The sequence below is a fragment of the Hippocampus guttulatus genome, chromosome 14 (assembly GCF_054856545.1).
Source record: "Hippocampus guttulatus isolate MCC_2025c chromosome 14, RoL_Hgut_1.0, whole genome shotgun sequence".
Taxonomy (NCBI): Eukaryota; Metazoa; Chordata; class Actinopteri; order Syngnathiformes; family Syngnathidae; genus Hippocampus; species Hippocampus guttulatus.
Window position 1 is genome coordinate 12,881,484 of NC_141274.1, and position 26,458 is coordinate 12,907,941.

The 26,458-nt window shown below is 42.5% G+C and overlaps 1 protein-coding gene across 2 annotated transcripts in view; it reads right to left on the reverse strand.

The window, feature by feature from the left end:
* tnr (tenascin R (restrictin, janusin)) overlaps positions 1-26,458 on the reverse strand; it is a 105,457-nt gene that overhangs the window by 43,453 nt on the left and 35,546 nt on the right. For both annotated transcript variants that reach the window (XM_086129726.1, XM_086129725.1), the window contains exons 2-5: positions 2,491-2,606; positions 1,852-2,065; positions 840-940; positions 567-729 (exon numbers count right to left, since the gene is read on the reverse strand). In XM_086129726.1, the coding sequence (XP_085985852.1) occupies positions 567-729; positions 840-940; positions 1,852-2,065; positions 2,491-2,574 (562 nt within the window). In that variant the 5' untranslated portion in view covers positions 2,575-2,606. The remainder of the gene's footprint in view (positions 1-566; positions 730-839; positions 941-1,851; positions 2,066-2,490; positions 2,607-26,458) is intronic.

The window sequence follows — 26,458 nt, forward strand, 5'->3', positions numbered from 1 at the left end:
TACAAAGAAATTCAATGAAGACAATGACAGATAATTGTGAAAAAACACCCGGAAATTAGTGGGTGTACTAAGCAGGCAGAAAACCGGAGCAGCAGAAGTATGAAAATTGCGATTCCATTTTTGAAAAAAGAAAGATATATGAAAACTAAGGTGCACTGTTTTTAAAGCGAGAGAGGAGATTTATGTGCATATACTGATAATGGAGGGACACTGGGAGCTACTATTGCAACACCAAGGCTGGTTGTGTTAGCACGTCTGTGCCGTTTTTTGCATTGTGTGTTTCGATGGACTTTCGTAAGTTAATGCGCTTTGGTCGAATACGTAACGGGTCATTCTGCGTGTTTTATGTTGCATTTCGTGAAGCTAGCTGCTGCCATGCTCACGACAAAACATTTTGCTTGCAATTCATAACACAAAAAAAAAAAACAACAACAACAATAATTATGAAGAAAAAAAAATTTACATCGGCTGAGTGACTTGTACCATTGCAGTATCACAGGACGCACCGATGCACAAGAACAAACAACCACAATGACGCAGGATGTTTTTTTTCCTGACTCCCTCACCAATGGCCGGGTTCTCCCGACAGCAACCGGTTCCACAGTGAGCTCGGAGCATGGAGAGCTCCCTCTCCAGCATCTCCACCCTGGTGGCGAGCTGCTGGATCGTGACAGTTGCCGGACATCCGCATGCCGCTTTCGGGATGTTGATACGGTGAGTGAACGTCACCTGAAAAAGGACATGCAAATGTTTTTTTTGTTTTTTTTTACCCCTTAAGATTCAATGTTCTTGTTTAATTTGCAGTCATTTTTGGACAAAGATGTAGAAGAAGCAGATACCTGGCTGTCTGCATCCAGTGTCTGTTCGGTGTACTCTGTAGGTCCAACTGTGTCCAGTGGTCCCTCCAGAGAAGCTCTGGACCCAAGCTCAGCACGCGGGCCTTGGAAAAAGATTTTTTTTTCCTCAATAATCGACACCAGTGGGCCCGCATAATTGGATGAAATTGCCGTATCATTCATCAACTCCAAGTATGTTGAATGAATGAAGCATGAATTAAATTGTTCTTAAATAAAAGGCGTATTGTTACAGGAATAATGTCCTCCCCCCGCCCCCCACCCCCTGAAAATTTACCCCGGAAACATTACTGTTAGTCATTCCAATTTTTTCTTACCAAATCCCAAAAATGTTTTTGCTCGTAATTATAGTTTCCCTTGTTTTGCGAAAATGTTCCAATGTGTGTGTAGGAGAGATGCAACAGGTTTGAACATGGTTCTGTTTTTTCCTGGTTGAGAGAAATAATATTACAACAATGATGTTGCATTTTTGAAATATATTTTTTAAAATATTCATCTTATCGAATCAAAATATAACAACAATTTTATAAATTGTCAAAAAGACAAAAAGTACTTTTTAAACATCAAAAGAATATTTTCCTTCTTGTCAATCTAAAAAAAAAATCTTAGCATTAGAGGACAACTTTTTTTTCCCTGAAAAAAATATCATTTTGTTATTCTTCAACTTCGGGTGTTTAGTTAATGTTTGGTTTATAAAGGGGATCCAAACGTTGACCCATTCCAGTCATCAACCTTAATTATTGCCACATTTGGCTTTCCAAATCGGGGCTGGAAGCATAAGGTGCCTTTTTCAAGGGCGCTTGAACCACAAATTCAACCGAGAATTCAACATTCTTGCAAAGGGAACCTTTGACCCTTTGTGTTGGTAGACAAATAACCAGCTGCCCGGTTGGTGAAAGTACATTTCAAAAACCAGTCTTGAATTTGAATGCCCTCGCATCCGTGTGTAGACAAAAGCCGATCACCGCCAACAGAAAAATGAAGAAGACAACCTCACCGTCCTCCGGTGGTGCAGAGGTGTCAAGGTCGACGGAGCAAAGAGATTCCACGGGTACGTTGATGTTGTACACGTGATTGAAGACTAAAGGTTGCTGCTGCATCGTCTGGTTGGTGGAGGAAGCCGAGGGCGCTTCCCCGTCTGGGATCTGTCTCCTCACTCGAGTGCTCCGAACCAGCTTAGTGTCTGCGGAGGGAGCAGCGTAAGTAGCACCCTATAACAGGGAAAAAAAAAAAAAAAGAAAGCACTTTTTGTCAGATTTGTTAAAACAGTTACAATTCAACAATTAAAAAAACAAAAAAACAAATCCATCTTTTGGCCTCATCTACTCTTTTGTGCCCTGAAAATGAGTGATTGGATGTTTTTCCTCGGGCACAGTGGTTTCTTATCTTTCAAATTTTATGAGGCTAGAGATGGATTTTTTTTTCATTATGGCTGGGTTAACAAAAAAATTCCCTTTCAAATGTAACGTAATTTAAAAAAAAATAGATAGATAGATACACACACACATACATAGATATATAAAATGACATGAGAATACAGTAGACTGAGATCTTTGAGATAAGACCTGTTAAGTGTCCTTGAGTGTTTTGAAAGGCGCTTATAAATAAAATGTATTATCATTATCATTATTATTACCTGCAGAGCCAAAAAGAGAGCAAAAACCAGGATCCAGCCTGGGGTCGGCGCAGAGGCCGCGTGGCGCTTCAGGGCAAGTGGCATGCTGGGAACAAACCTCTCTCCTCCGCTCACACCTGCGGCGGAAGGAATGGAACACATGGTGAATCGGAACGGTGAAATTGGAACCAAAGAAAGAAATAGAGCAGTGGAATAACAAGAAAAGCGCATTCAAAAGGTTGGGGGGGACCAAGTCTCCTCCTTTATGCGAGTTTACCGTATTTCAATCTTTGTGAATGATTTCAGAGTTAAACCAGTATTGAAAGACGGCTTGTGCCTGTTCGACGCCCATTGCTCAATGGCACTATGGCGTCAATAGACTTGCTGCAATTGTGTTCGCGTGTGTGTCTGTGTGTAAAGGGACTCCCAGCGTCAGATTCAGTAAATGGAAAATAAATACCTTTGATCAGACGTGGAGTGATTGCCTTTCGACAGGAGGGGGCGGGAGAAAGAATCAAGTTTAGAGGATTGAAGCGCTAGCTCAGAACCGCTGAACGCATTTCTCAACTCAATCACAGACATCTGATCTCTCCGTGAGCGGGGAACGCTAAAGTGTTGCTCGCGGAGGGAGCTGATAGAAGGATTTCAGGAGAGACGTGGTTTGGAGCGATGCCGCTGTAATCCTCTGTCTGCGAGTCGGCGAGTGAGAGAGCAGAGGCGGAGAACATGCTGGAATAAAAGATACGCACGGTCCTCCTTGCAGAATGAGTGGATTGGAGTCCGTGCACATGAGACAATGTGCGATGTTCAGGCAAGACCAGGTTTATTATGACTGTTTTTAACTTTCAGACGATTCCAATTTTCTCTCTACGGACACACGTATTGGATTGTCATGACCATTACGGCGACAGGAAGTGAAAATAGAACATGGACTTGGTCTTCCTTTGCAGTTGGAGAGGGATAGATGCATCAATTTCAGCAAAGTGAGGGGTCTCTTGAGCAGCGGTGAAAGGCAAATCTATTCGAGGCGCCGTCGAACAAGTGGCAAAATCTCCGTTTTTAATTCCTGGTAGGCTGCCATGTCAGCACTTCCAAATTTGGTCATGCGTTGCCAAGTGGCACCTTCAAATTAAACATGTGGAGTGTGATTAAGGGTTATTAGAGTCATGCCTCGAGACACGAAAAACGCAATTCATGAATTTGAGGTAGAAGACACCATTCAGATGATGTTTGGTTTTCACTTGCGAGGTAAATGGTATTCGAACATAGCGGCGGAGCAACATTTAGACAGACATATTCTTTATCCTCTGCAAAGAACAATTTACAATTTTTTTGGGGATGTGAAATGTAAGGATTGCAATTGAGGAAAGAAATTGTGCAGCTTTATGTTAAGAGAGCTTCAGCAGCTTGATGTTCATGCTGACAAAAGAGACGAATACATCAGAAAGCGAGTTTTGCCTCCAGGCACAGTCCACGCCTGTGGTAACTAGAAATAGAACAATATGAGAGGGAAGAAATTTCATCTGTGCTGTATGTTTTACATACAGTACATTTGACAATAAAGTTTATCTAATCCAATATTAGTGCGGTTTTATACTCTACGGTTTCACACTTCCATAGCCATGCGTTCAATGTCACAAGATTGAGTTCGGTCCAAAGGTCAAAGTGCAAAGCCTGATGCCCCAGAAACGTCTTCAATCTGCGCATGAGATCCACAGAGGCTCAATTAAGGATGGATTCCCTCACTCAAAGGCAAGAGGTTTCTACATCCTCCAGGCTTGATTTATCCTCGAGGAGATCCACGCACTGAGTTGAACGAACGCATGCAGTCGACACAAATCTCTGAGTGCCGCTGCTTGAAATGCGCGCACATCACCGTAAGCAGTGTCATGCATCAAGTGTTTTTCTCTCTTGTCATTGTAATCATCATCCTGCCCGCCTTGATGCTAATTAGAAATGTCAGCATGCAGCCTCTCGATTGCACGTGCGCTGCTAAATCGTGTAGGCCCGAAACATGAACCCCCGCGTGTGGAAATGAAACGTGGGATCGGCTGGCTCTGAAGAGTCGGCGGCCGACTGATTTTGAGCAACTTCGGAAAGTCATTTGAAGAAGAAAAAAAAAAAAAAATCTGAAATCAATACATGCGTAATACAACCACTGAATTACCCCGAGTCTAAAGTAAATGATCAAAGCCGCATTCAAGAGAGCGCACGGCAATTTGCAGTTTTCACCAAATTAGATTCGTTCACTCCGAGAATGGTCAAAAGGAGGACATTTATGATGCATTTTGCCTCCTGTAATCCATCTGTCACGGCAATCTCTGTCGCTTCTCCAGCTGCCAGACCCTGAGGGACGCCGTTTGTCGGAGCAATCGGCGGATGAGAAGACATCAAGTACTCTTTCTCAACTCGAAGCTCGTCTCGGCCAGAAAACATCCCCGTGCTGATCTGAACTGGCCCAGTGATGTCACAAAGGATGGGCCAAGAGCAGGCCAAGTGGTCAAATTGACCATTCTGTTCAATTTCCTCTTCTCAAATCACCCCTCCTTCCCCCGTTTCGCTCTTTCATTTGCCACTTTCATTTTTCATTATCTGCGGGCGTCATACTCATCAGCCGCTTTCATTCCTCTGATGGCTTTTCATTTTTCTCTTACTGAGAGGATTTTCGTTATCCGTTGAAAGTCTTTTTTTTTCCCCGCTCACTTTGATTCTCGGAGTTCAAAGAAGAGAAAGAGCGACACTTTCCCCATTTGTTTTATTCATTGTTTTTTGCGGCGTTTCTGACAGCAGCCCTGTTATGCCTCCCTGGCCGACCCCACGCACGCCGAGCCGCAACCTCCATTTGGCTTCGCATTAACCTTGTGGGTTAATGTCCTGCCACCCCAAACACAAAGACCAAACCGAGACCAAGTCTTATTGCGTAGGTGATTACTCACAGTCTGCATCCCTGGCCTCTCTCAGTTTAGCCCCCGCTTGCCTTTCTCTCTGGCAACATCAGCGTGCCTTTCCCATTATTACCATCACTTTGAGCAAATTGCTTTGTCTTTTGAGGCCAGCGGGCTCCGTTCATCAACTGCGACTGCGACTAGCTAAGTCTTTTCTCAAGATGATTTCAAGGGGGCAAAGATCGCAACCAAGAAAGAGGGTTACAGTTGAAAAGCAAATAATACGACCAATCGGTGACGTGCTGGAAAGGAAGCTGTAAAAGGTTCGTGGAAACAATTGTAACACAGCGTGCTCGACTGATACTGCAATTGAGCAGAAAGCTCGAATGCACACTTTTTTTTTTATGTGATAACTAAGCAAAGAGAGCCGTGTACACGCAGCTCCGCAATGTGCCAAAACCTGTTAATTCCCTGGCACTATGCAGAGGACAGATTTCTTTTAAAAAGCACTCAATTAGATTTTGAAATGGTTCATTTCACCGTAGCACCTTCTATAAATAAAAAAAATAAAAAAGGCACAAGACTAAAGAGTAGGATGTTCTTATCGACGACCCATATGGCTTGTGCACAATTGCTACCGATTGGGGTCGTTTAATTTGCTGTCGTCATTTGGACACATTTAGCTCTCCGACACTTCGACGGCTGAATGCTCGCCTGGCAAGGATGTTGCCATAGCGTCCGAGAAAACATTATCATCATTCAGGGCTAAAAGTGCTTAATAGTTTTCTTTGCTACCTACTGAGCTTATTTTCACCACATTCCGAATGATGTTGCCTATCTTTTATTCGTTTTACAGATCTCGAAGTAGGGGCACAAAAAGCAAAATTAAAAAAAAAAAAAGGGGGCATTCAATGAAAAGATTTGAGCTGAAAATTCTAAGGACAATATATGAAATCAGGAATTAAAGACACGCCGAGAGTCGACATGTGGAGCAGTTGGAGCTGTGTGAGAAGACAGTGGCGTTATAAAGGAGACGACAAGAAAAGGGCAAAGGGGCCGTGCAAGTCCTCTAAGTTCAAGCATTTACAAGTTGGAGAATTGATTGGCTGTTTTTTTTGTCTTGAACTGTCTGGGGCAGATGAATACCGACTGACCTTCTATTTTTTTTTCACAATAGGTAGACTACAGCCAGCTTCTTTTCCATTTTACAGCTTGACAGTGTTCCTTTCAAAATGGAAAAAGACATTAAAAAAAAAATTTAATGCCGCATATTTTTTTTAACATGTACAGTTACCATAACAGTCGGACATCATTTGAAAATATAATTGATTTTAAAAAAAACACGTAATTGCATTGTGCATGAAAGAATTTTCATGGGGAAGTTGAATGAAAAATCTGAAAACTTCAGGATTCAATTTCTTAACACATTACAATTGAATGTAAGGAGGGTTACATGTTAACATTATCGTGGCTGTTTTTCTTGTTGTTTTTTTTAAGTCACAGATCTTGAGGTAAGAAAAAAATATAGGTTGAAACTGAAATAACACTAAACCGCAAATTGTGGGATCCTGAATGGATCAAAATGCACAAAGGTTGAGGCCATCAATGCTATATGACATGCAGCAAGTGGACACTGCAGGTTTCCTGATGACATCTTTTTAAATTCAAATACCGCAACATTGTATTTGCTTTGGGTGCTTGGGTGGCTTAAAGGCTTTTTGCACCTCGATTGAAATCTTTCTTCCCACTTTTTTTTTTTTTGGAAATGCACCGCCACGACCTAAAACAAAAAAAGCCAACATAAAAGTACTTCAAATAACGCGACCCGCCGACTGATGCGCCCGCCATTGTGTGTTGCTCTCGTCCCTCTCTTTCAGACGAGCCATTTCACTCGCCGCTCCTTTTATGTTCCTGTTTCAAAGCCAGCTGTATCTTCGCGGGACACAAATGGCAACGCGTTGGCCCCGAAGCTTTCATGAAAGTAAAAACACGTGCGTATGAAACATCCTCTCCCACCTGTGCTATCACTCCACCGCGGTTTAAAGGTGGGCAGGTTGGCGCGTGCGGCAACAATCCGAAAACCATAAGCTGTGTGGCGACGATAAAGCCAACCGCCGCGGATGAAACGGCGCATTTGCTATTGTGTTGCTTGCAAAGCACCTTCTCGAAGGACTGGCTTTTGACGACCGCCATTATTATTCGGATTACCAGCTTCGACTCTCGCGGCCTGAGTTTCCTTTCGAAACGCAGAACAGTGAAAGCCCCCGCGTTCATTCCAGACCCGCCCGCTATTGATGAAAAATATTTGGACAAACCTTAATGAGACTTGCGCAGTTATTGGTGTGTGACTGTATTTCGAAAAGTGAAGTCGAGCCGCCGCAATTACTTGCGGTTTGCGGCATGCCAAGACCCGTGTCATCAAGAGCTCGTCACACCCTTAAATGGCATCAGATTCAAAAACAATGGTTACCAATAAACTGGAAGGCAGTCAATACAACACGGATGGAAAAAAAAATTCATTACGGTTGTTAGAGCTGAAATGGATCACTCCACCACTGTTACCTGCTGGAGACGAACGGAACAGAATCATGACAGTCAGACAGACTGCAGTTCTGTCCGTCTGTTCACCATTCAGGAGTAATTTTCTCCACCAAATTCTGTTTTTCAACGGACTGTCTTTGGATGGATGGAGTGAAGCTGTTCAAGCGTAAACATAATGAAAAGTAAAAGTCGTCGCCTACTGTTCTGCGTGACAACACAAAGGGCAACAAGCCTTTCAAATGTAGAACTGTCATATAAATATTTGGCCTGCCTGATTTGATCGTCGGCTTCATTTGTTTGCGTGCGTAAACAGCTTTCACAGCCCAGACAGATAACAGCATTTTTATCGCGCCTTCAACAAGTATGCTGACATCCCGCCGCTGCGCTTTACGAGTTTGCGAGTCAAATTTACCGTTCAGTTGCTACGAACCATGAACGACTCCCGCATATGGTTTTTAAGCATGTCGCATGTGTATCAAACCTTACGAAGACACTTGGGAGCGGTTTTAAAATTGTCCAAAAAAAAAGATCCATGGGTGAAACCAAGCTAGAAGCCGGTCATATATATCGGCCTAAAGTGACCGGAAGGCTGTAGAGCCCAGATTGAAATGTGTTATCCCGGTGGCGAGGCATGCTTGCGATGCTATCACGTTCAGCAGAAGGTTGGTGAGCAGGAGACAGATAAAAGACGTCCAGTTCATCAGCAAGGATGTTGTCACAATGACATACGGCTGCGACTATTTCAGCAAGGCAGATCCCAAGTGAGCGAACACACACAAGCGCAATATCTTAAATGGGCATTGTGGAAATCACTTCAATCGAACGTTTGGGTTTTAAAAGGAAGCCTCAAGGTGCAGACAGGTTTGTTCTTACGTGATAGCACAGTTATTTCTTTCGTTTTGTCATTAAGGTCACAGGCGAGCTGGTGTCTATCTGAGTAAACTTCAGGCAAGCAGAGAGCTTTGTGAAAATCAACATAGCATTCTTTTTTTGTTGTATATTTGAATAATAAAAGGAGTCCGACAATGAAAAAGATCAGAGAAAAGATGATGTCACAGCAAAGTAAAATGAAAAGCAACATGGCTTTTACGGTTTCAGGCACGCCGAGCGACATAGCCAAAAATGAATCAGACATATCGCAAAAGTGACAGCAAGATAAGATTTGTTTTCTCCTAGTCCTTACTGGGGGGAAAAAAACAAAAACTTTTTGTCATGGTTCTGTTTTGGTTTCGATGAGATTTTGTTTTGTTTCATAGTTTACGGTTTATGGTTCTGTTCCGTTTGTAACCAACAAGTGGCATCGGAGGGCTTCTCCTCCAGTCATTCGCTCTTTTTTTTGTTAAAAGGACTGCCACGCCCACCGCTTGGGGTCGGATCGTAGTGTTACTGTCCTGGTTTTCTTTTTTTTTTTGGTCTCTGTTGCTGTCACATTGTTTTGTTTGTCATACTGGTGTGGTTGTATATAGCTAGCTAGCTAGAAGGCTAGCGAGCTATGTCAACTAACTAGCTCGCTAGCTATATAGATAGACTTGAATGGATGGATGAATAAGGTGAACGCATAGAAGGCAAACTCATCTGAAAACTTATAGTTGCCCTTGAAGGACTTTTCCATAAAAATATCGATAAAAAAACGGTGCCAAAAAATGTGCTTGAATTTCTGGTTCGTTTTATGGAGTGTCTGGAAAGGAAAAGTCTTCCTCCTTGCTGCATTGTCTCATGGTGCCTGTGCCATAATCAAGAGTGACACAGGCGCGCCACTCTATAATCCTCCATGATTAGAAACCAGACATCAACGGCTTCCGCTGCTGTCACTCTTCGCTCAGGCAGTTCAAGGTGGGAATGTTGTTCTCCTCTATACAAAGCGCTCAAACGCAGCAAGGGGGCCATTGTTGTTCTGACGCTAAGCTGGCAGCGGAGGGTGTTGCAGAAAGGAATTGTGTCCATGGAAAATGGAATACAAGTGTACAGTGCACAATGGAAGCTGACGTGGTCATGTTACGTGTCAAGTCTCTCGAGACACCAGTGGGCTGCTATGCAATCGTTAATTCCAAATTGGGGTTATTTGGGTCCCATGCTATACCGCTGTACATCGTTTGTGCTTGTGCTGTATGACAGATTTTTTTGTGTTTGGTGCGGAAATCTGCGATTTATAGCGATCATTTGACTTAACATCAGCACAGCTTTGGAGTAGAAGATACAGATTAAAATTAGAATCAGAAGCATCTTTATTGGCCAAGTATGTCGACACACAAGGAGTGCAGTGACAGACGTCGTGACTTAAAGCACGCTGAGCGATGCGGCCAAACAAGACTGTGCTGCAAGTAGTTTTCATGGGTTTAAAAATAGGTTTGAAAAAGTGTCATGCTGTGTGTGATGGTTCTGGAGTGATTAACTGATGTTTAGACCCAAATCTAGAAAGATTGTGTACAACACATGCATGATTCCTAATCCTTCCCAACATTCAACAGAATGATGAGTAATTACACATGTCATTACACAAATCATTTGACTCTTTATTTATGTATTACTGGCACTCTTTATGTGGTTTAATGGGAGAGAGAGAGAGAGAGAGAGAGAGAGAGAGAGAGAGAGAGAGAGAGAGAGAGAGAGAGAGTATGTTTACTAAGTCATAGTGAGGTGACAATTGATTCAGTCCCAATTAAAAAGTCACGGATGGTGATGAATGCCCATGAGGAAATTAGCCCAAGATGAGCACTAATTGTCTGATTAGATGTGCTTTGGCTTGATAAATGCACACGCCGGCACACATAAAGCACACATTAAATGCTTTCGACCATTAAATTGCACATTACAGATATTGTCAAACGGAAATGTGCAAGCGTATGTGTGTGTGTGTGTGATTGCATGTCTACCTTTAGTCCAATTATTTTGTCGAAATGTTGCTGCCAGTCTTTTTCTGTGCACTTGTCTAGGACAGGAGAAAGATAGATTTCAGGAGGCTTAATCACTTGTGTGTGTAGCTGCAGCGGGAGATTGTTTAACGGTATCGTGTACCATCTCGATTTCACGGAGGGATAAAATGGCAAATTGACTTCCTAAACTGTGATTGAACAGCTGGGATATTTTACATTTAAAAAAAAATAGCCAAGCATCTCCAGATGCAATACACTGTGCTGGAGATTCAACTTTTCTCTCAGCTCAGCAGTAATAATTGCTCTTCTCAGAAGATGAAGAATATATGCCTGAGTATTGCTGTATTATCTGTCAACACGTGTTGGTGTACCGTTTGTTTTCAGATAGCCGTTGCTCAACGGTCAACACCACCACCACATAGATGCTAAATGTTAGCCCATGTGCCCTCGATGTTTCCCCATTGTATGTTAGTATGAGTTGAGTTGAGTTAGCATTAACGCTTCCATTTTTGCCTGCACAATCCTTGGGTTATGTAAAACAAATGGCAGACATTAATAAGACACTTGCAAACGGTTTTCAATTATGAAAAAAATGCATGTCTCCTTGAACATAGTAGATGAATAGTAGTTTATTTTTGCATGACTTTTGCAATGTGTCGACAATTGTGTGCAATATGTTAACAGTTGGGATGTCTCAATCACATTTTTTTCCATCCAAATCCGAGTCACCTGATTTTGCGATTCAGTGAGAACGCACGCACGCACACGCGCTCCTAAGTTAAAGGGTTGCGCTTTCCTTTACTGAGAAAAAAGGAAAAGTATCCACTCTAGTTTACGTTTGTTGTCAGCTCTGCTGTCGAGGACTTTTTTCTGTTATTGTTTGCATCCCAAGCACAATACACAAGGCCGTGCCCCGTTTGCTCGAGGGAGCCTCTCACCCTCTTGAGAGCTAAAATGACATGCCTTGCTGGCTGGAACGCTTTCAGCGCAGAGGAATTGCACGTTCAACGGGAATGGAGTTATTTACAAATGGCATTCTTCCAGTCAGAGAGAGACGTTTGAGTCAATAGAGAGACAACAAGGATATGACAACGAGTAAACGCTTTTCATCCGTTTGCTCTTCTTAGAATGGAAATCCCGCACGTGCTACTCATGTGTGCTAAAGAACGCGTGCTGTTTTGCACTGAGAGGTGATTTTCAAACAAATGAATGCACGCTGGCTTTGTCTATAACGTGAAATTACAGATGATCCTTGTGTCTGTTGCTCAACTTTCGACTTCGTCCCTCTTTAGTCCAGCGGTCGACTAAGCGAGTTACCGTAATTTCCGGACTATACGGCACACCTGATTATAAGGCGCACCCGGTACATTTCTAAAGGAAAAAACATTTTGTAGACACATAAGCCGCACCTGTCTACAAGCCGCAGGCGCCCACATAGTAACAGGAGATATTTACAAAGAAAGACGGTACACAGGCAGACGATAGAAAAATCTTTATATAGGCCGCTTCATTAAATAAGACGCAGAATTGAAAGTGTGTGACAAAAGTCACGGCTTATAGTCCGGACATTACGGCACTTTCATATATTTGGCATCTTTTGTTTTGTTTTTTGTTTTTTTACACCGGATGCCATTCCTGGATATGATCTCAAAATGACCTTGCCTTGAAATGAAGTATTCAAATCGACTCAGTCAGTTAATGCGTTAACCCTTCCATGCATCCTGTGACCTGATAACATGAGAAGGCGTCCACTGTCATAACCACTGTGCCCGAAACGGTTAAGGTTGTTTTTTCTGTTGTTGTTGTTGTTGTTTTTTTTAATGTCATGCATCAAAATGTTGCATTGTGTCCCAAAAAGAAGGCAAAAACAATGTGTCTTAAAAGCCTTCACTTGGTAACCTCAACACACATTTCTCTGTCCCAGAGCCAGGCGACACAGTACATATTTCACACTGACTTATCGAATTGGAGGAGTATGAAATATCTGTGATGATAGATTGGTGGTATTTAGTCGGGTTGGCATATAGCCACTGGTGAATTGTGAATTCAGGGTGTGTAAGTGGATTGTGGGGATAGAAATTATTTTTCCACATCGATCAACAATAAAACATGGTCCTGACTTTGGCTTTAATTGTCAAGGAACGATCGCATCATACTTGTTTGTTATTTGCGTTTAATTTAGAAGAAGAAAATTTGTGACTCATCCCATTCATGAGGCAGGTCAAACAGAGGCAATATTTACCTACACGCCTTTCAAATGTCACCATTGACTTTCGAAATGTGGCAATAAAAATAATGAAGCTACACGCCGTCATCGGCATGAGAATCTAGTGAGATGTTTGTTGACTCTACAGAGCGGCAAATGAGACCGGAAATCCATTCGCCTATGATAACTCCTGACTAAATGAAGGAAGAAGGAGACAAGCAAGACTTCTAAGGGTATTTAGCCCCTTGTGGATTTGATCCCAGGAGGTTTGTGTGCCTTTTTGTTGAATCAATTGTCTTCTTAACTTTTGTCTTGCATTTGTTTTGTCATGCCATTTGTATTTACAAGTCTCATGTCCATGTTTGTGACCAGTTCTCAGGGCTTTATTACAGCTGCAGCGGTTGTGAAGGTTCTATTTCAATAAAGCTGTATTGTATTGAATTGTATTGTATTCCCTTTAGCATAGCTCCATTTACTGGACGCATAGCGCAACTGCAGCGGTTTTTTTTAGCTTCTATGCGCCTTATATTTGAAAACAGTTATGAAATAGGTGATTCATTGAAGGTGTGCCTTACAATCCGAAGCACCTTACAGTGCAGAAAATACGGTACAGTGGTACCTGACTACCCATACACTGATGAGATTTTATGCAAAGGCTGGCGACCAGTACATTGTGCATCAGGCCTCTGGCTCCTTGTAAGCTGGGATAGGCTCCAGGGACCCTACCGGGAACAATTGCGATAGAAAATAAATGGCTTGCACCAAAAATGTTTTGGCAGAAATGTTTTCGGGATTATCCAAATGTTTGCTAAAATGATGTGTTAAAGCTTGGCATTTACTGGTTGACAACTTCAGCAGCTATTGACTTTACTGTCTCCCGCTTATTTATGATTTGCTGCACTGTGAGAGTTGGAGAGAAGTTGGGAAAGACTGGCAATTGCGCTCACTTGATATTTTCGGGGTAATACATATTTCAGCATTTCAATTATGAGCGATGACACTCTGTTGTAATAAAATGCCATTGGAGGTGCAGTTGGTTAAATTGCTCCTGAAATGATGAAATTCAATCATGCCAAAGATGACATTTGATTGCTCACAAATTCATTCGCCGAATAATTGCTGACTTTGACTCCAGAACAATGAGATGAAGTTTGTTTGCAGTCCAAATTCCAACATGATTCTAAAGGCAACAAAGCCAACAGCTGAGGAACTGTGTCTCATTATTAATCATGATTAAAAACGGGATTAAATGCATAGAGTTGAATTCAACATTTGAATTTATTCTAGAATATGGACATTTGTTTTGCGGTGCAGGGTGGTTTGTTTTTAGGAACTTTACAATTGCATTCTCCAAAAAGAGTGATTTTCCTCTAATAATGATTACATTTATTTTGGGAAACTTTTGACCCCTAAAAATATTTTTTCGCCAACTTCATTCTCCACATATTCTGATTTTGATACAATAATACTCAGACTATAGAGTGCTACAGTAACTTGTGACAACATGAGCTGTTTGACCAATTTCTTTGCGTTTACTTGCGAGGGCAAACATGAGTGCAATGAACTCAACTCACTTGATAATCATCAGCACTTCGGCAGATTGTGAAAAATTACAAATGAAAGATTCTCTCAGCTGTTCGTTGCCACTCTCAGTTGAAGTCTACTCTCAAACTGCCTTGGAGGAGTCTGCTAGCTTAATGCTAACACGTGATGCAAAATGTCAGATGGGCTAGTGAAACCAGCATCAACACAGTTTTGAAACAATTTAATCACTGCCAATTTGAACAAAACAGTACAACAACACTCAAAGGTATGTATTCTTTATCCTCTGGAAAAAACGACAAATATTAGTGGAACTTGACTGTGCGTGTCTGTATGTTTTTTGTTTTTTTTACTACCTCCAAGTGGCCAAGGCGCACACACAGAAAGGAGCACAATGTCATGCCCATTTATTTCAATGGGCAAATATGCTTTAAAAGAAGAGCAGACTTGTAATTGTATGAAATCGTTCCCGCGACATTTTCTTGTTTTCGGTGTGGCCCGAAGACTCCACGTTAAGTATCCCACTAGTATCCGGAATATTAACTAGCATTTTGTTTGCATTCAGCCCACACTGATCCGTCTGTTTGCAAAGAAACCCACAGAGAGTCTCTCACTAATCTCTTCTGAGCTGCACTCGCACTGTGACAAAATACAATCTCAGTGACGAAATATACTCGCAGCCACAAATGCCACAGAAAATGCACGTCGTGTTGTTCGGCCCGGACTTTCCATCATCACTCAGTCCGTATGTTAGTACATGACCTCACACATCCACTGGGCTGCCTTGATGGATTTTGCACAGAGCTTGCCTTTTGGTTGTCACCCAGGCTCACTTTTAGGGCATCGTGGAGGATGATCGGCTTTGCAAAGTGGGTGTGCGAGTTTGCGACAGGAAACCAGAGTACCCGGAGAAAACCCACGCAGGCACTGGGAGAACATGCAAACTCCACACAGGAAGGCCGGAGCCGGACTCGAACCCTGCAACTCTGCCACGTGAAGGTGACGCACTAACCAGTCGACCGCCATGCCGCCGAATCAGATATTGTCAGAAGAATTAAAAACCTGGATGGTTGTGTGCATCGTCCGTGTTGCTCTGTACCTCGTCAAACAGAACGAGTAACCATGGCACCCAAATTGGTTTAATAATGGAGCAATTAACTTGCACAACAGTCTCCTTCGAACAGGCGCTTGTATTCTCTTGTGTGAGTGTTTGTCTGCTTCCATGTCATCTTGTCTCGATAATATTTGCTCCGAAGAAAAGCGAGGTCATGAGAGCACTGATGAGTTTGCTTTGTTATGCTGTTTTTTCATGTGGAACTGCTTCATTAATCGGGCCACGCACAAACACGGGCGCGTACGTTCGCACGGCAACGCGCGGTGACAGATGGCGATGGACGCAAAACCTGATACGTGATCATTTATTATTTTGGTCCTATTGATTGCTACGTTAACGTTACTGCAATGAGACTAATCTATTTCAGGAGCATCTCGGCAGCTCTCGACTCTGTCGCGCTTCTTCATTCATTGCGCTTTAATAATATCATCAATAGCAAGAAGCTGAGTGTGCAGAACTGCGCTGCCATTATGCCGAGGTGGGGTGTTATGGGAAATACAAAGCGCATGACAAACATAAAATTGCATTGTTTTCCATGCAAAGTTTGAGACTCTCCCAAGGATCATCCGTCATCCAAACATTGTGTGAAGGAAACGGAAAAATGATTCTATTTTTAGGCAGCCGTTTCGAGAAGCACCGCAGCCTCTTACATTGTAAAAAAATAAAAAATAAAAATGCTCGGGTTTATACGTGTGGCAACAAATTATTGTATCAGCAGGGAGCATCATTTATAGAAGGGGTCACATGTAATGGAAAGCGATTTTCACCCGGGGCTCTTTTCCATGTTGGGTGGCTACATACTGAAAGCATCAACCGGGACAAATGGCCGCCTGGCGCCTAAATCACTTCGGTTACCACCACTTAAGTGGAGCCAGCTGGGGACTGTGATGCCCTCAGCAACCTTCAGTGAGAATTATGGAAAAACATGTTATGTTCATTTTGCCGTAGGTCGCAAAGAACCAACACACCTATTGAATTACAAATTAAACACGTTAGACGGATGGGACGGGTCTAAATAGTGGAGGACTGCAAGTTGATATCTAGATCATCCAAACAGTTAAGCGGTAAAGCAAGTACCGTATTTTCACGACTATAAGGCGCCATTAAAAGTCTAAAATTGTCTCCAAAATGGACAGGACGCCTTATGATGCGGAGCGTCTTGTCTATGCGCTGAGTTCCAAAACCTGACTGACAGCCGACACGCTGTTTATATAGAGAACAGGCGGAAGTGACTGTGGACAGGCATGCGGCAAAGAAGTCGGCCAATCAGTGAAGGGTGGGCGTGTATATATACATATATGGAGAGAAAGAGAGAGAAAAGGCAGACGTGAGTGACAGGCATGCGGGGAAGCAGTCCGCCAATCAGTGAAGGGTGGGCGTGTAAGTGGACGCTAAAGGGACGCTACAAGCAGGTACCAACACCTGTATAGCGTGTGGCTATGTGCATTGTTGCAAAACAACTTCGGTTTTGGTTTCTAAGAACCCCCGAAAATAAATTCTACAAAGAGACACGCCTACGAAGCTCAGTTCAAACTTCAAGCCATCGGTTATGCTTTTGGCATGCGTGCCCATCTCACAGCAGCGGTGAAAAACCAAGTCAAGCAAATGAACTCTGAGCTTGCCGTTATTCCCGGAGGCTTGACTAAAGAACTCCAACCGCTGGACATCGGCATCAACCGGGCGTTCAAAGTAAAGTTGCGAGCAGCATGGGAACAATGAATGATCGATGGCAAACACAACTTTACAAAGAGTGAGAGGCAGCGCCGGGCGAGTTACGCCACAATTTGCGAATGGATTGTGGCTGCTTGGACGAACGTGTTTGCTTGCACTGTTGTTCGAGTTTTTGGCAAAGCCGGCATCATTTCTGTGGAGCCACATGGCAATGAGAGTGACTGACAACGAGAGGGAACACGGCGTTTTTGATGGATTACCGGTACTTGCACAATTGTTCAATTCTGATGCAGAGGATGAGGACTTTGATGGATTTCTGGGTGATGATTGATCGAAAAACATGAGTACATTGTACGATGGCTAAATAAAATACAACGGAACTCCGTTTTGCTTCGTTGCCTTTTTAAAAACGTGTTTTTAGCTTGTATCTGTATGTCTTGGCATGCTACCGTATGCTACAAGCTAACGTGTTTTTAGCGTGCGCGCATGCATGCCGTATGTTTAAGCTGGCGTATGTTTTACCACTTTAAAATTGCGCCCAATAATACAGTGCGTTTTGTCTATGTGTAAAATACAGAAATAGCACCCATTAATGAGACTGCGCCCAACCATACGGTGCGTCGAATGGTCGTGAAAATACGGTAATTGCTTTTTCATGGTTGAAAATCTTGGATTCATGCGATAAAATGAACCAATCCTTATCACCCGCATAGCAATTAAACCCTCCAGTAAATATCTGAGCAACACTTGCAAGGGCGTCATACACAGTCACGAGAAGAAATACTTTGGATTTGCTTGTCTCAAATTCTATTTTGCAGTTGCCCCATTTTGATGTTTAAGATCGGTGGAAAGGTCACACAAAGATAACCCAAGTAAACTTTTAATGCAGTTTTATGATTTTATTCCGCGGCACAGTGTGCCAGTGGCTAGCACGACCGCCTGACAGTGCGGAGGTGCAGGGTTCGATCCTGGCTCCGGCCTCCCTGCGTGGAGTTTGCATGTTCTCCGGAATCCTTGTGAGGATAAAGCGGATCAGAAAATGGACGGATGGATGGATGGAGAGATGATTTTATTTCTTAGGGGGGAAACAAAAAATTTCAAGGCTACCTGGCCTTTTATGGAAGAGTGCTTGTCCCCTAAATGTAATAAATGGTCGGGCCACCCTCAGCAGCAATCGCTAACATAAAAAGTTTTCATTAACCGCCATGTCGTTCATATGTCCGGGGTGATGTTTTGGCCCAATCTCCCTTGCAGAATTGTTTTTAACACTAAATCAAGTCCAAAAAATTATTTGCAATGCGATGTCTAAACACAGTGTACTAATTAATATTAAGAATTAATAATAAAAATTAACCAGATTAATCTATCCGTTTCAATATTTATATGAAAGGGTCGCCCCCTGCTGTAGATTGAAACTGCCATCTAAGTGCCCTCGGACAAAATGGATCCAGGCTTTACTTCCTACTTTATGTATTGTTGGAAAAATTCCTGTGGCTGCTTCAGAAAAAAATGTGGCCTGCCCGCCAGGAGCAGAATCTATTACTGGGCTAGTTTTCAGTGTTCTGATTTTATTAGCATCAATGTGATGGTGTCGCACGTATGTTTTCCAGCAAGACTCCAGGAAATTGCAGCTTTTCTTCCCTCTCACCTCGGCACCTTCTCCACGGGGCTGGCCATTTTCTTTTATTAGTTCACCTGCATTTCCTGAAGCCAGCGTGGGCACGCGCCTCGACCAACTCGCAGACAAGCGCAAGCCAGCATCTATCTTGTGGACAGAAGTGCTGAGTGGCTATTACCTGTCAGCGGACCGCATAAAAACCACAGCAATTAAACTCTATTGGGCCGTCTGACGTTTTCCTCTTTGCGGATAAATGGGAAAAAGGGCAAACATCGGAAGGAGTAATAACAGAGACTTCCACTGATGCTGCTTAGCATGGAGAGATTTATGTTGACGCTTCGCTAACAACATGGAGACGGATGAATTTAAGAGCGCAAGTGACAGTGAAATTACTACACATGAAATACAACATCAGCTTGAAAAGGAAGGTATACAGTAGACCCCCGCTATTTGCACGGCATAGGGACCACATGTCGTGAAAATCAGATCATTGACGGCCATAATAAATACATTGGAAGAGGAAGAAAATAAAAATAAGACCCAAATAACAAAACTAGCATGTCGTTGCTCACAGTATGAGCAACGGTGAACAATTGTGAACATGAATTACTGCAGTTTAGAGGAGACAATCTTCTTTGCGTTACGCAACCATCATTTACATTCAAATTAATTTCACTATGACCGTATTTTCCGCACTATAAGGCGCGGTGGAGTATAAGGCGCACCCCTTCAATGAATGGCCTATTTTTAAAGTGTTTTCATGTCTCGGGCACACCGCATTATAAGGCGCATAGAATAGAAGCGACTATAGTGGCTGAGACCTTTACACTCGCCCAAATAATGGGATGTCAATATAGTTAAAAATTGATCAAGGGCCTGAGGGCAGCAGCGTTGAACTAATTACAAAACCACAGCAGCCCAGTGAGTTAAGGTCATTAGAGCTAAGGTACTGTGCTATAGCCAATCATTACGTGTCATCAGCAGAGCCCCACAGAATGACAATTTATGTAAAAATGAAAGAATGTTAAAGAACAAACAGGCCCATTGCAGATCCTGATGACATCAATTCAAGGTTTGGTTCTGCATGCGTGCTTCTCACTGCCAATCTAATCAATGGGGATCACCGCACTGAAATCAATGTCAAAGCAGCATACCGTACTGTGGTGTCTTTCCTACTTCGGTGAAAATGATGAAATACACAATTTTCACAAAATTTCATCTAATGCATTTTTTTTAGGACACAAAGCATATGGTGCAGTGAGAAAATGACTGTCACAGCTCTACACGCTCTTGTTATAGTCGCTGCTGCCACAACGCAAGACCATTGCCATTCATCATGTGCCGTCTAGGCCATCTTCCACGTTGCTAAAAATAAATGTCTTCAACCTTCCAGTAATCAGGATGAGGTTGTACTGTAGGTACAATGCGCCAGGAAAAAAAATGCTAGACAAGCAGTGACCCCATAGTGAAAAGTACAAATGACTTCTTGTCTCATTACCCAAGCAAATGACATTACATATCCTTTGGAAACCAAATAGAAATGCTACACTGTGTGGCCCTTTCTGTTACAATCAGTCATTCTATTTATCTTTTTCTACAGTGTGTCTGGAGCGGTTTCTCTCCCTCTCTTTGTCTGCCTTCTCACCAACTTTCTTTCTTTCATTTTTTTTTTGTGGGCCCCCTGCTTTTCTTTGCGTCCCTCCCCGACTGAGCCCGTCTTTGTCACTTTCTCTGCTGAGCAGACAAATTCAAGTGGAAGCTAAGGACACGGCGCTGCATTATTCAAACTCCTCAAGGGTACAAGAGTTGCAAATTATGGCCAGCAAATTCTAATGAAAGCGGTTTGCTGAGACGACAAAGCAAAAAAATAAATAAATAAAGTAACAAAACAGGTTGGTGTCATGATGTGGGGTTATAAAGAATTAAAGACGTTTGAGGTACTCACTTGGAAGTATACTGCCTTTCACTATTCCTGATCGAGTAACACCAGCAAAACGCGTAAACTTGTCCGACTTGCAACATGTTGGCAATTCTCGCACTCATATTTGACGTGACAAACCAAATTATCATGCCTTATCTTTTCTCTTCAATTCGAAAACTGTGCTAATCTCAAATCCAAAGCACTGCAACACTGCCACCTACTGGCATCTGTTAGTCATAACAGTCGGTTGCTTGAATTTCACAGAAAAGCTTAGGGAGACCCTTTTGACTCTGTTGAAAAATATAGTTGACATATATATTCGTCTTTGGCGATAAACGTTTGACCACTATAAAGGTGCGTGGCAGTCAATGAGTTTAAAATAAATCAGTTGACTGCTACTTAGAAGACAGAAGAGAGCATTAAGCAATGAAACTGCATTAGCTCTTCATTCCAATGATTTCATGTCTACAATGCACACATTTTTAAAACATGCTGACGTAAATTCTGCAAAATAATTACACGGTTTGTAACAGTACTGTTACCACCAAACAAGTTATGACCTTCTCACACAGTGATCACCACCGGGGGTTTCAGTCTTGCAGTTTACCAATAGCATCGGGTTATCTCTCAATTTCACCCGGCCAGATCGATGTCTCTTGAGAGAGTGGACCGAACGGTATTGGGCGGCTTCTCCTGTCACGCGCTTATTTGAACAACAACAGAACGTGGAACACAAAACAACACTCAAGCCTGTGCACCAAAAAAAAAAAAAAAAAAAAAAGATAAGCAGAGGCGAGAGAGGCGAGCGTCATGTAAGACGTTATTTCTTCCGTGGGATTTGGGACCGACGTCAAATAGTGCAGAGACGAGCTCAAAATCAATCGGCATTAGCAACAATCAATGGCTGGGTTCCTATGAGAAGTAATTAGAAAAGCAAACAGACAGCATCACACTCCTCCTCCTCCTCCTCTTTTGTCTGACGCTGTGTGGGTTCAACTAAAAGCTTGGCACACCATGGTTAAAAATAATAATAATGAATAAATAAAAATGGATATACTGTGTATGGATGTAATTTTTTCCCTATGGTAATCCAGTTTTAATTATTGGTTTGTGTGCATGAAGCTGACATCCAGGCATTTTGCAGTATACTGTATATCAAGATGTAAACTTTTGTGTTGATGCGGTATATATTATTAATGTGCAAATCAAAATAACACCTGCGATACCAGAACTTTATGGTCTAAAATCGATTCTCAAATATTGATACTTCTGATGCCGACGTCTTCAGGGGAAGCTCGTGCTTGAATCGTTTTCACTTTGAGCGCCTTGTTTCTTTGATCTATTTATTTTTCCGCACAGAGTAAGTCACTGGTGAGATGGCCAACCCAATTCGGAGGAGTTTGACCTCACACAAGCCCATTGCTTCATTCGTGACTATGTCACGTGACAAGAGCCACGCATCAGTAGACAAGGTCATCCTCAGATGTCAGATCACAAGAACAACTGGAGATGTGGAGGCTCCAACAAGGATCAGCACGCAATTCCCCAAAGGGCTGACCGGCATACGCAGCTTGGTCACAGAACACCTCAAATGCATTTTCTCCAGACCTGAATCGGATTGAAAAAAAGTGTGGTAGGTTAACAGCGGGTGGACAGTTTGTTACGACATTACTGGGCAAGCGTGAATAGGACGGCCTCAAAGATCTTTCTGAAACAAGACAGGCAAGAGCATCTGGAGAGAGAGCAATACTGGAGATTTATGGGACACACAGACCAAAGTGCTGGCTTGTCAACCCAGATGCTGCGGTGGTCATCAAGATACAAAAGGGAGTCATGTGATTGATGGCGTAATCCGGACCAAGTCAACATGAAGATGAAGAAGGTAAACTGATACCAAACAGCTGAAGGAGAACAACTGGAAATGAGGTTTGACCCTCAAATTTCAAATTGTAACTCATATCCTAAAATAAGTCTGTCTTCGGGAGCTTGCACCTACGTTGCGCCGCAGTACTAAAAAAAAAAAAAGAAGAAGCGCACCAGAATCGGATGAAACTGCAAAAGATGCTGCAAGGCAAAGTGATCAGAGTGCAATCTTTGCTTTGTTCTTGGTTTGCTAATTCTTGACAACTGCGAGCAGGCAACTTGTCTGCCCTGGGCAATCTCTGCAGCTAACGACGACACCGTATGTGAAACGGCTGTTCGAGGCGGAGAATAGAAGAATGCCAAATATTATCCTTCTTGTCACCTCAACCAAATTGCTGCAAAATAAAGACAGAAAGGCAGTTTGGGACAACGAAGCATCGCCGACCGATAAATACAATATTTTCTACTTTAATTGTGTGACATTTCAATGAAATGTGTGTGTGCGCGTGAGTGTACATACGCATACGCATACACACACACACACGCACCCGCACACGCACACACACACACACACACACACACACGTATATACTGTATTTTTTTTTTCTCGGGGAGTATGTATTTTACTTTCTTGGAAAAAAAAGAAAGAAAAAAATGCTATATCAACTAAATTGATTAATCGCCCAGCACAAGGTGACATTAAAATTACATAAAGATAATGCACAGCCTTTGTGCCATGGTTGCCACAACAAATGAGATGGAGTATCACTCCTCCAAGTGCGGATACTCCGTTCTCTTTCATATCAAATGCAGGAGTGCAGGATTAAGTGTCAAGATTACCAAGTGTCTGAAAGTGCCCTTTCCCAAAAAGTACCAACCCCTTATCTTACTTTGAGGCCTCAGCAGCCTGAGACTTTTTTTGGGGGGGGGGCCTAAGATGTAACACTAGCTCAAGGAGTAGGCAAAAAGAAAAAAGAAAATATGCGTTGCGACACAACCTGCAGCTAAAAATTCAATCTGCTGCAAGCTATTGCAAAAAGTTATACCAGCTCTGGTTTGTAGTCTGCATTAATGCGGGCGAAAAAAAAAAAAACATTTCAAATGAGAGCTTTTCTGGTCATAAGTGATGCTTATCTGAAATTGAAACTCACTTTGAGAACGTCCACAGACTTATTCGCGCGGCTTACCGTCTTTCGCCTGTCAAAATAAAAGAGAACACGAGATGCTTCAAACACGTCAAGATTATTTTCATGATGAGTCTTCGCTCAGTTAGACCACAAGAGAGCAAAAAGGAAAGCGTTCAATTCAAGCATATCATCCATGAAAAAAAAAATACATATTGAATGTGCTTTTCTCATTTATGTTTATCTTTTTTCTCACATTCCGCTTTGGACTTGTAAACACATTAAAGCGTTACACTCAATAAAATGGGAAAATCATACAACAGATAGAGAACGAGAAATAAGAAAGCATGCACATGAATGTATTTTGGGCAAACTACATCATCTTTGTTCCGGGAAAGGATGCGCAAAATCGTGAATAAAGATGACCCTCGGTTGCTTCCCATACCACAGACGGAGAAAAAAAAAAATCACAGCATCTGTTTAGATAAGACACCATTTATGGAGAACGGACCAGGATAAACTCTGCAAGGTTAGGACACTGAAAGAAAAAAAAAAAGGATCATTTACATTTTGTTCAATATGATGCTTCGCTGTTTTTTTTACCAGCCCTATTGGCTGGTAAGAAATGCATTTTAACTACCAGTAACAGGGATGATGATGTGACTACATTTCACGATTTATTATCGTCGTTACATTTCTCTTAACTTTAGGTTGCAGAAATGATTCGGGTGGGCGTTAGCAAATTAAGAAGATTGTTGGTGCGTCTATCTAATGCGCTTTGCTGCCACCGCTTTGAGACACTATTAATCAACCGTTAGCGACACGCTATTGACACATTATTAAACGGTTAATTTAGTGACTAATTAATTTGAATGCCATAATCATTGACTCTGGAAGGAAATAAAGCGCTCCATACTGTATACAGCTCATGACCGTGATTTTGGTGTTAGGTAGGGCAACATGAGTGAGAATAAACCGTAAATTGAATCAATAAATTGATCTCTGCATAGTTGATACCTTATTGGAGTGTGTCTTGATGTCAATTTAGTTTTTTTACAACTGCTAGGGGTTCACATAAAACTCTTATAAAGGCTTGACATGATCGGAATGGGAAGTCTATGCAGGTCTAACGTTTTGCTGTTTCTCCTCCATTTCCCCCCACCCCCAACCCCCTCCATCACCTCTCGCGCCGTGAAGATGACTAACCTCCACGTCACAGGTGTTGACAGCACTGCCATGCAGCTCCGTTGACCTTCTACCGGGCGACAAACTTCACATCTATTCGTCCTCGTTACCAGAGGAGCCTCCATCTGACCGCTGTAATTCCCCCCCCCCCCCCCCCCCCCCCCCCCATCAACCCGACCCTCGAGGGGATCTTTTTCCAACCCGGACTTCCATGAGTCATTTTTACAGCCGCCACTTTTGGCCCCCGTCGCCTTGAGCCATCTATGCTTTAAAGCCGGCCAGGCGAGTAAATCTGCCAGATTTAATTAAAACAGCTTCTTTTGTAGTGCTTCCGTGCCTTCTGTCCACTTGTCCCTGACAAAATACCGGCGCTGGAAACCTTGTGACACAAAGGAACTGACCCTTGGACAAATGGTGGCATACTTTATGATGACTTGCCAAAAAGTGAGCCACCACTCATGTTATATCTGGATCTATCTCCCTTTTATTTGATGTCCTGAGTGAAACGCCGTTTATGGAGGTCACGGATACAAGTTTGATAACTAGGCAGCATATTAACCTATAAGAACCATGTTAGGAAAAAAAAAATGAAAGAAAGAAAGGTTGCCTTCTCTTTTTGGGGCTGCTTTTACATTGGCATATTTTAGCCCGGGCGTTGTCAAACCATGCCCTTGCCTGTCACACTCAAAGGCTCTGGGAGAAATTAACAGTTTGTGCAGCTGGATCAATGAGTCTCATTCACAGCATTTTCCTACAATGCAGTCCGGGGACTTTGACTTTGGTGCCATTGATTAGCTGATTTATAGCTTGCAGATGTCACCTGCTCACATGGAATCTCAAGCTGCTCGTTTAAAAGACAATGAAGGGAAGAGATGTAGAGAAAACGGCGGAGATGAACAAAAAATAGAATGCGGCAAGATGTGGGAGTTTCGAATACATGTACTCTCAAAGCAATTTTGTTGGAAAAGAACAAAAAGAATAAAGAAAATCATACAAAAGTGAGAGTGCGGCTCGAAGTCATTTGTTATAGAAACAGTTTCTTCAATACCAGTTTATCCAGTTCTTCACAGTTTTCTCAGAATTTCCTGGCAACATGAAAAAGGAAAAAAAATGAACCGCACAGTGAACTAGCAGTTAATTCAAATACTTATCTGTAGTTATAATTTCCTACCCGTGGCAAAAAAATATAGCGTGTAGCGCTTCTGTTGACAAAATGCTAGGGGGCAGTTGGCTAGCATCCACTGATTCCTTGACAATCACGCCATGTTTTTATCGTTCAATGAAAAAAAAAAATAATAATAATATCACAGCACACTGTAGTCTGCGTGAAGCTCAAAACCCAATACAGGCTTTCCACTACAGCGTATCAGTCGATGCTCGATCGCTTGGTGAGGCAGCGGAGAGTTCGCTCATGTCATTATTTTGCGATGGTCCACTCCAGTCGCT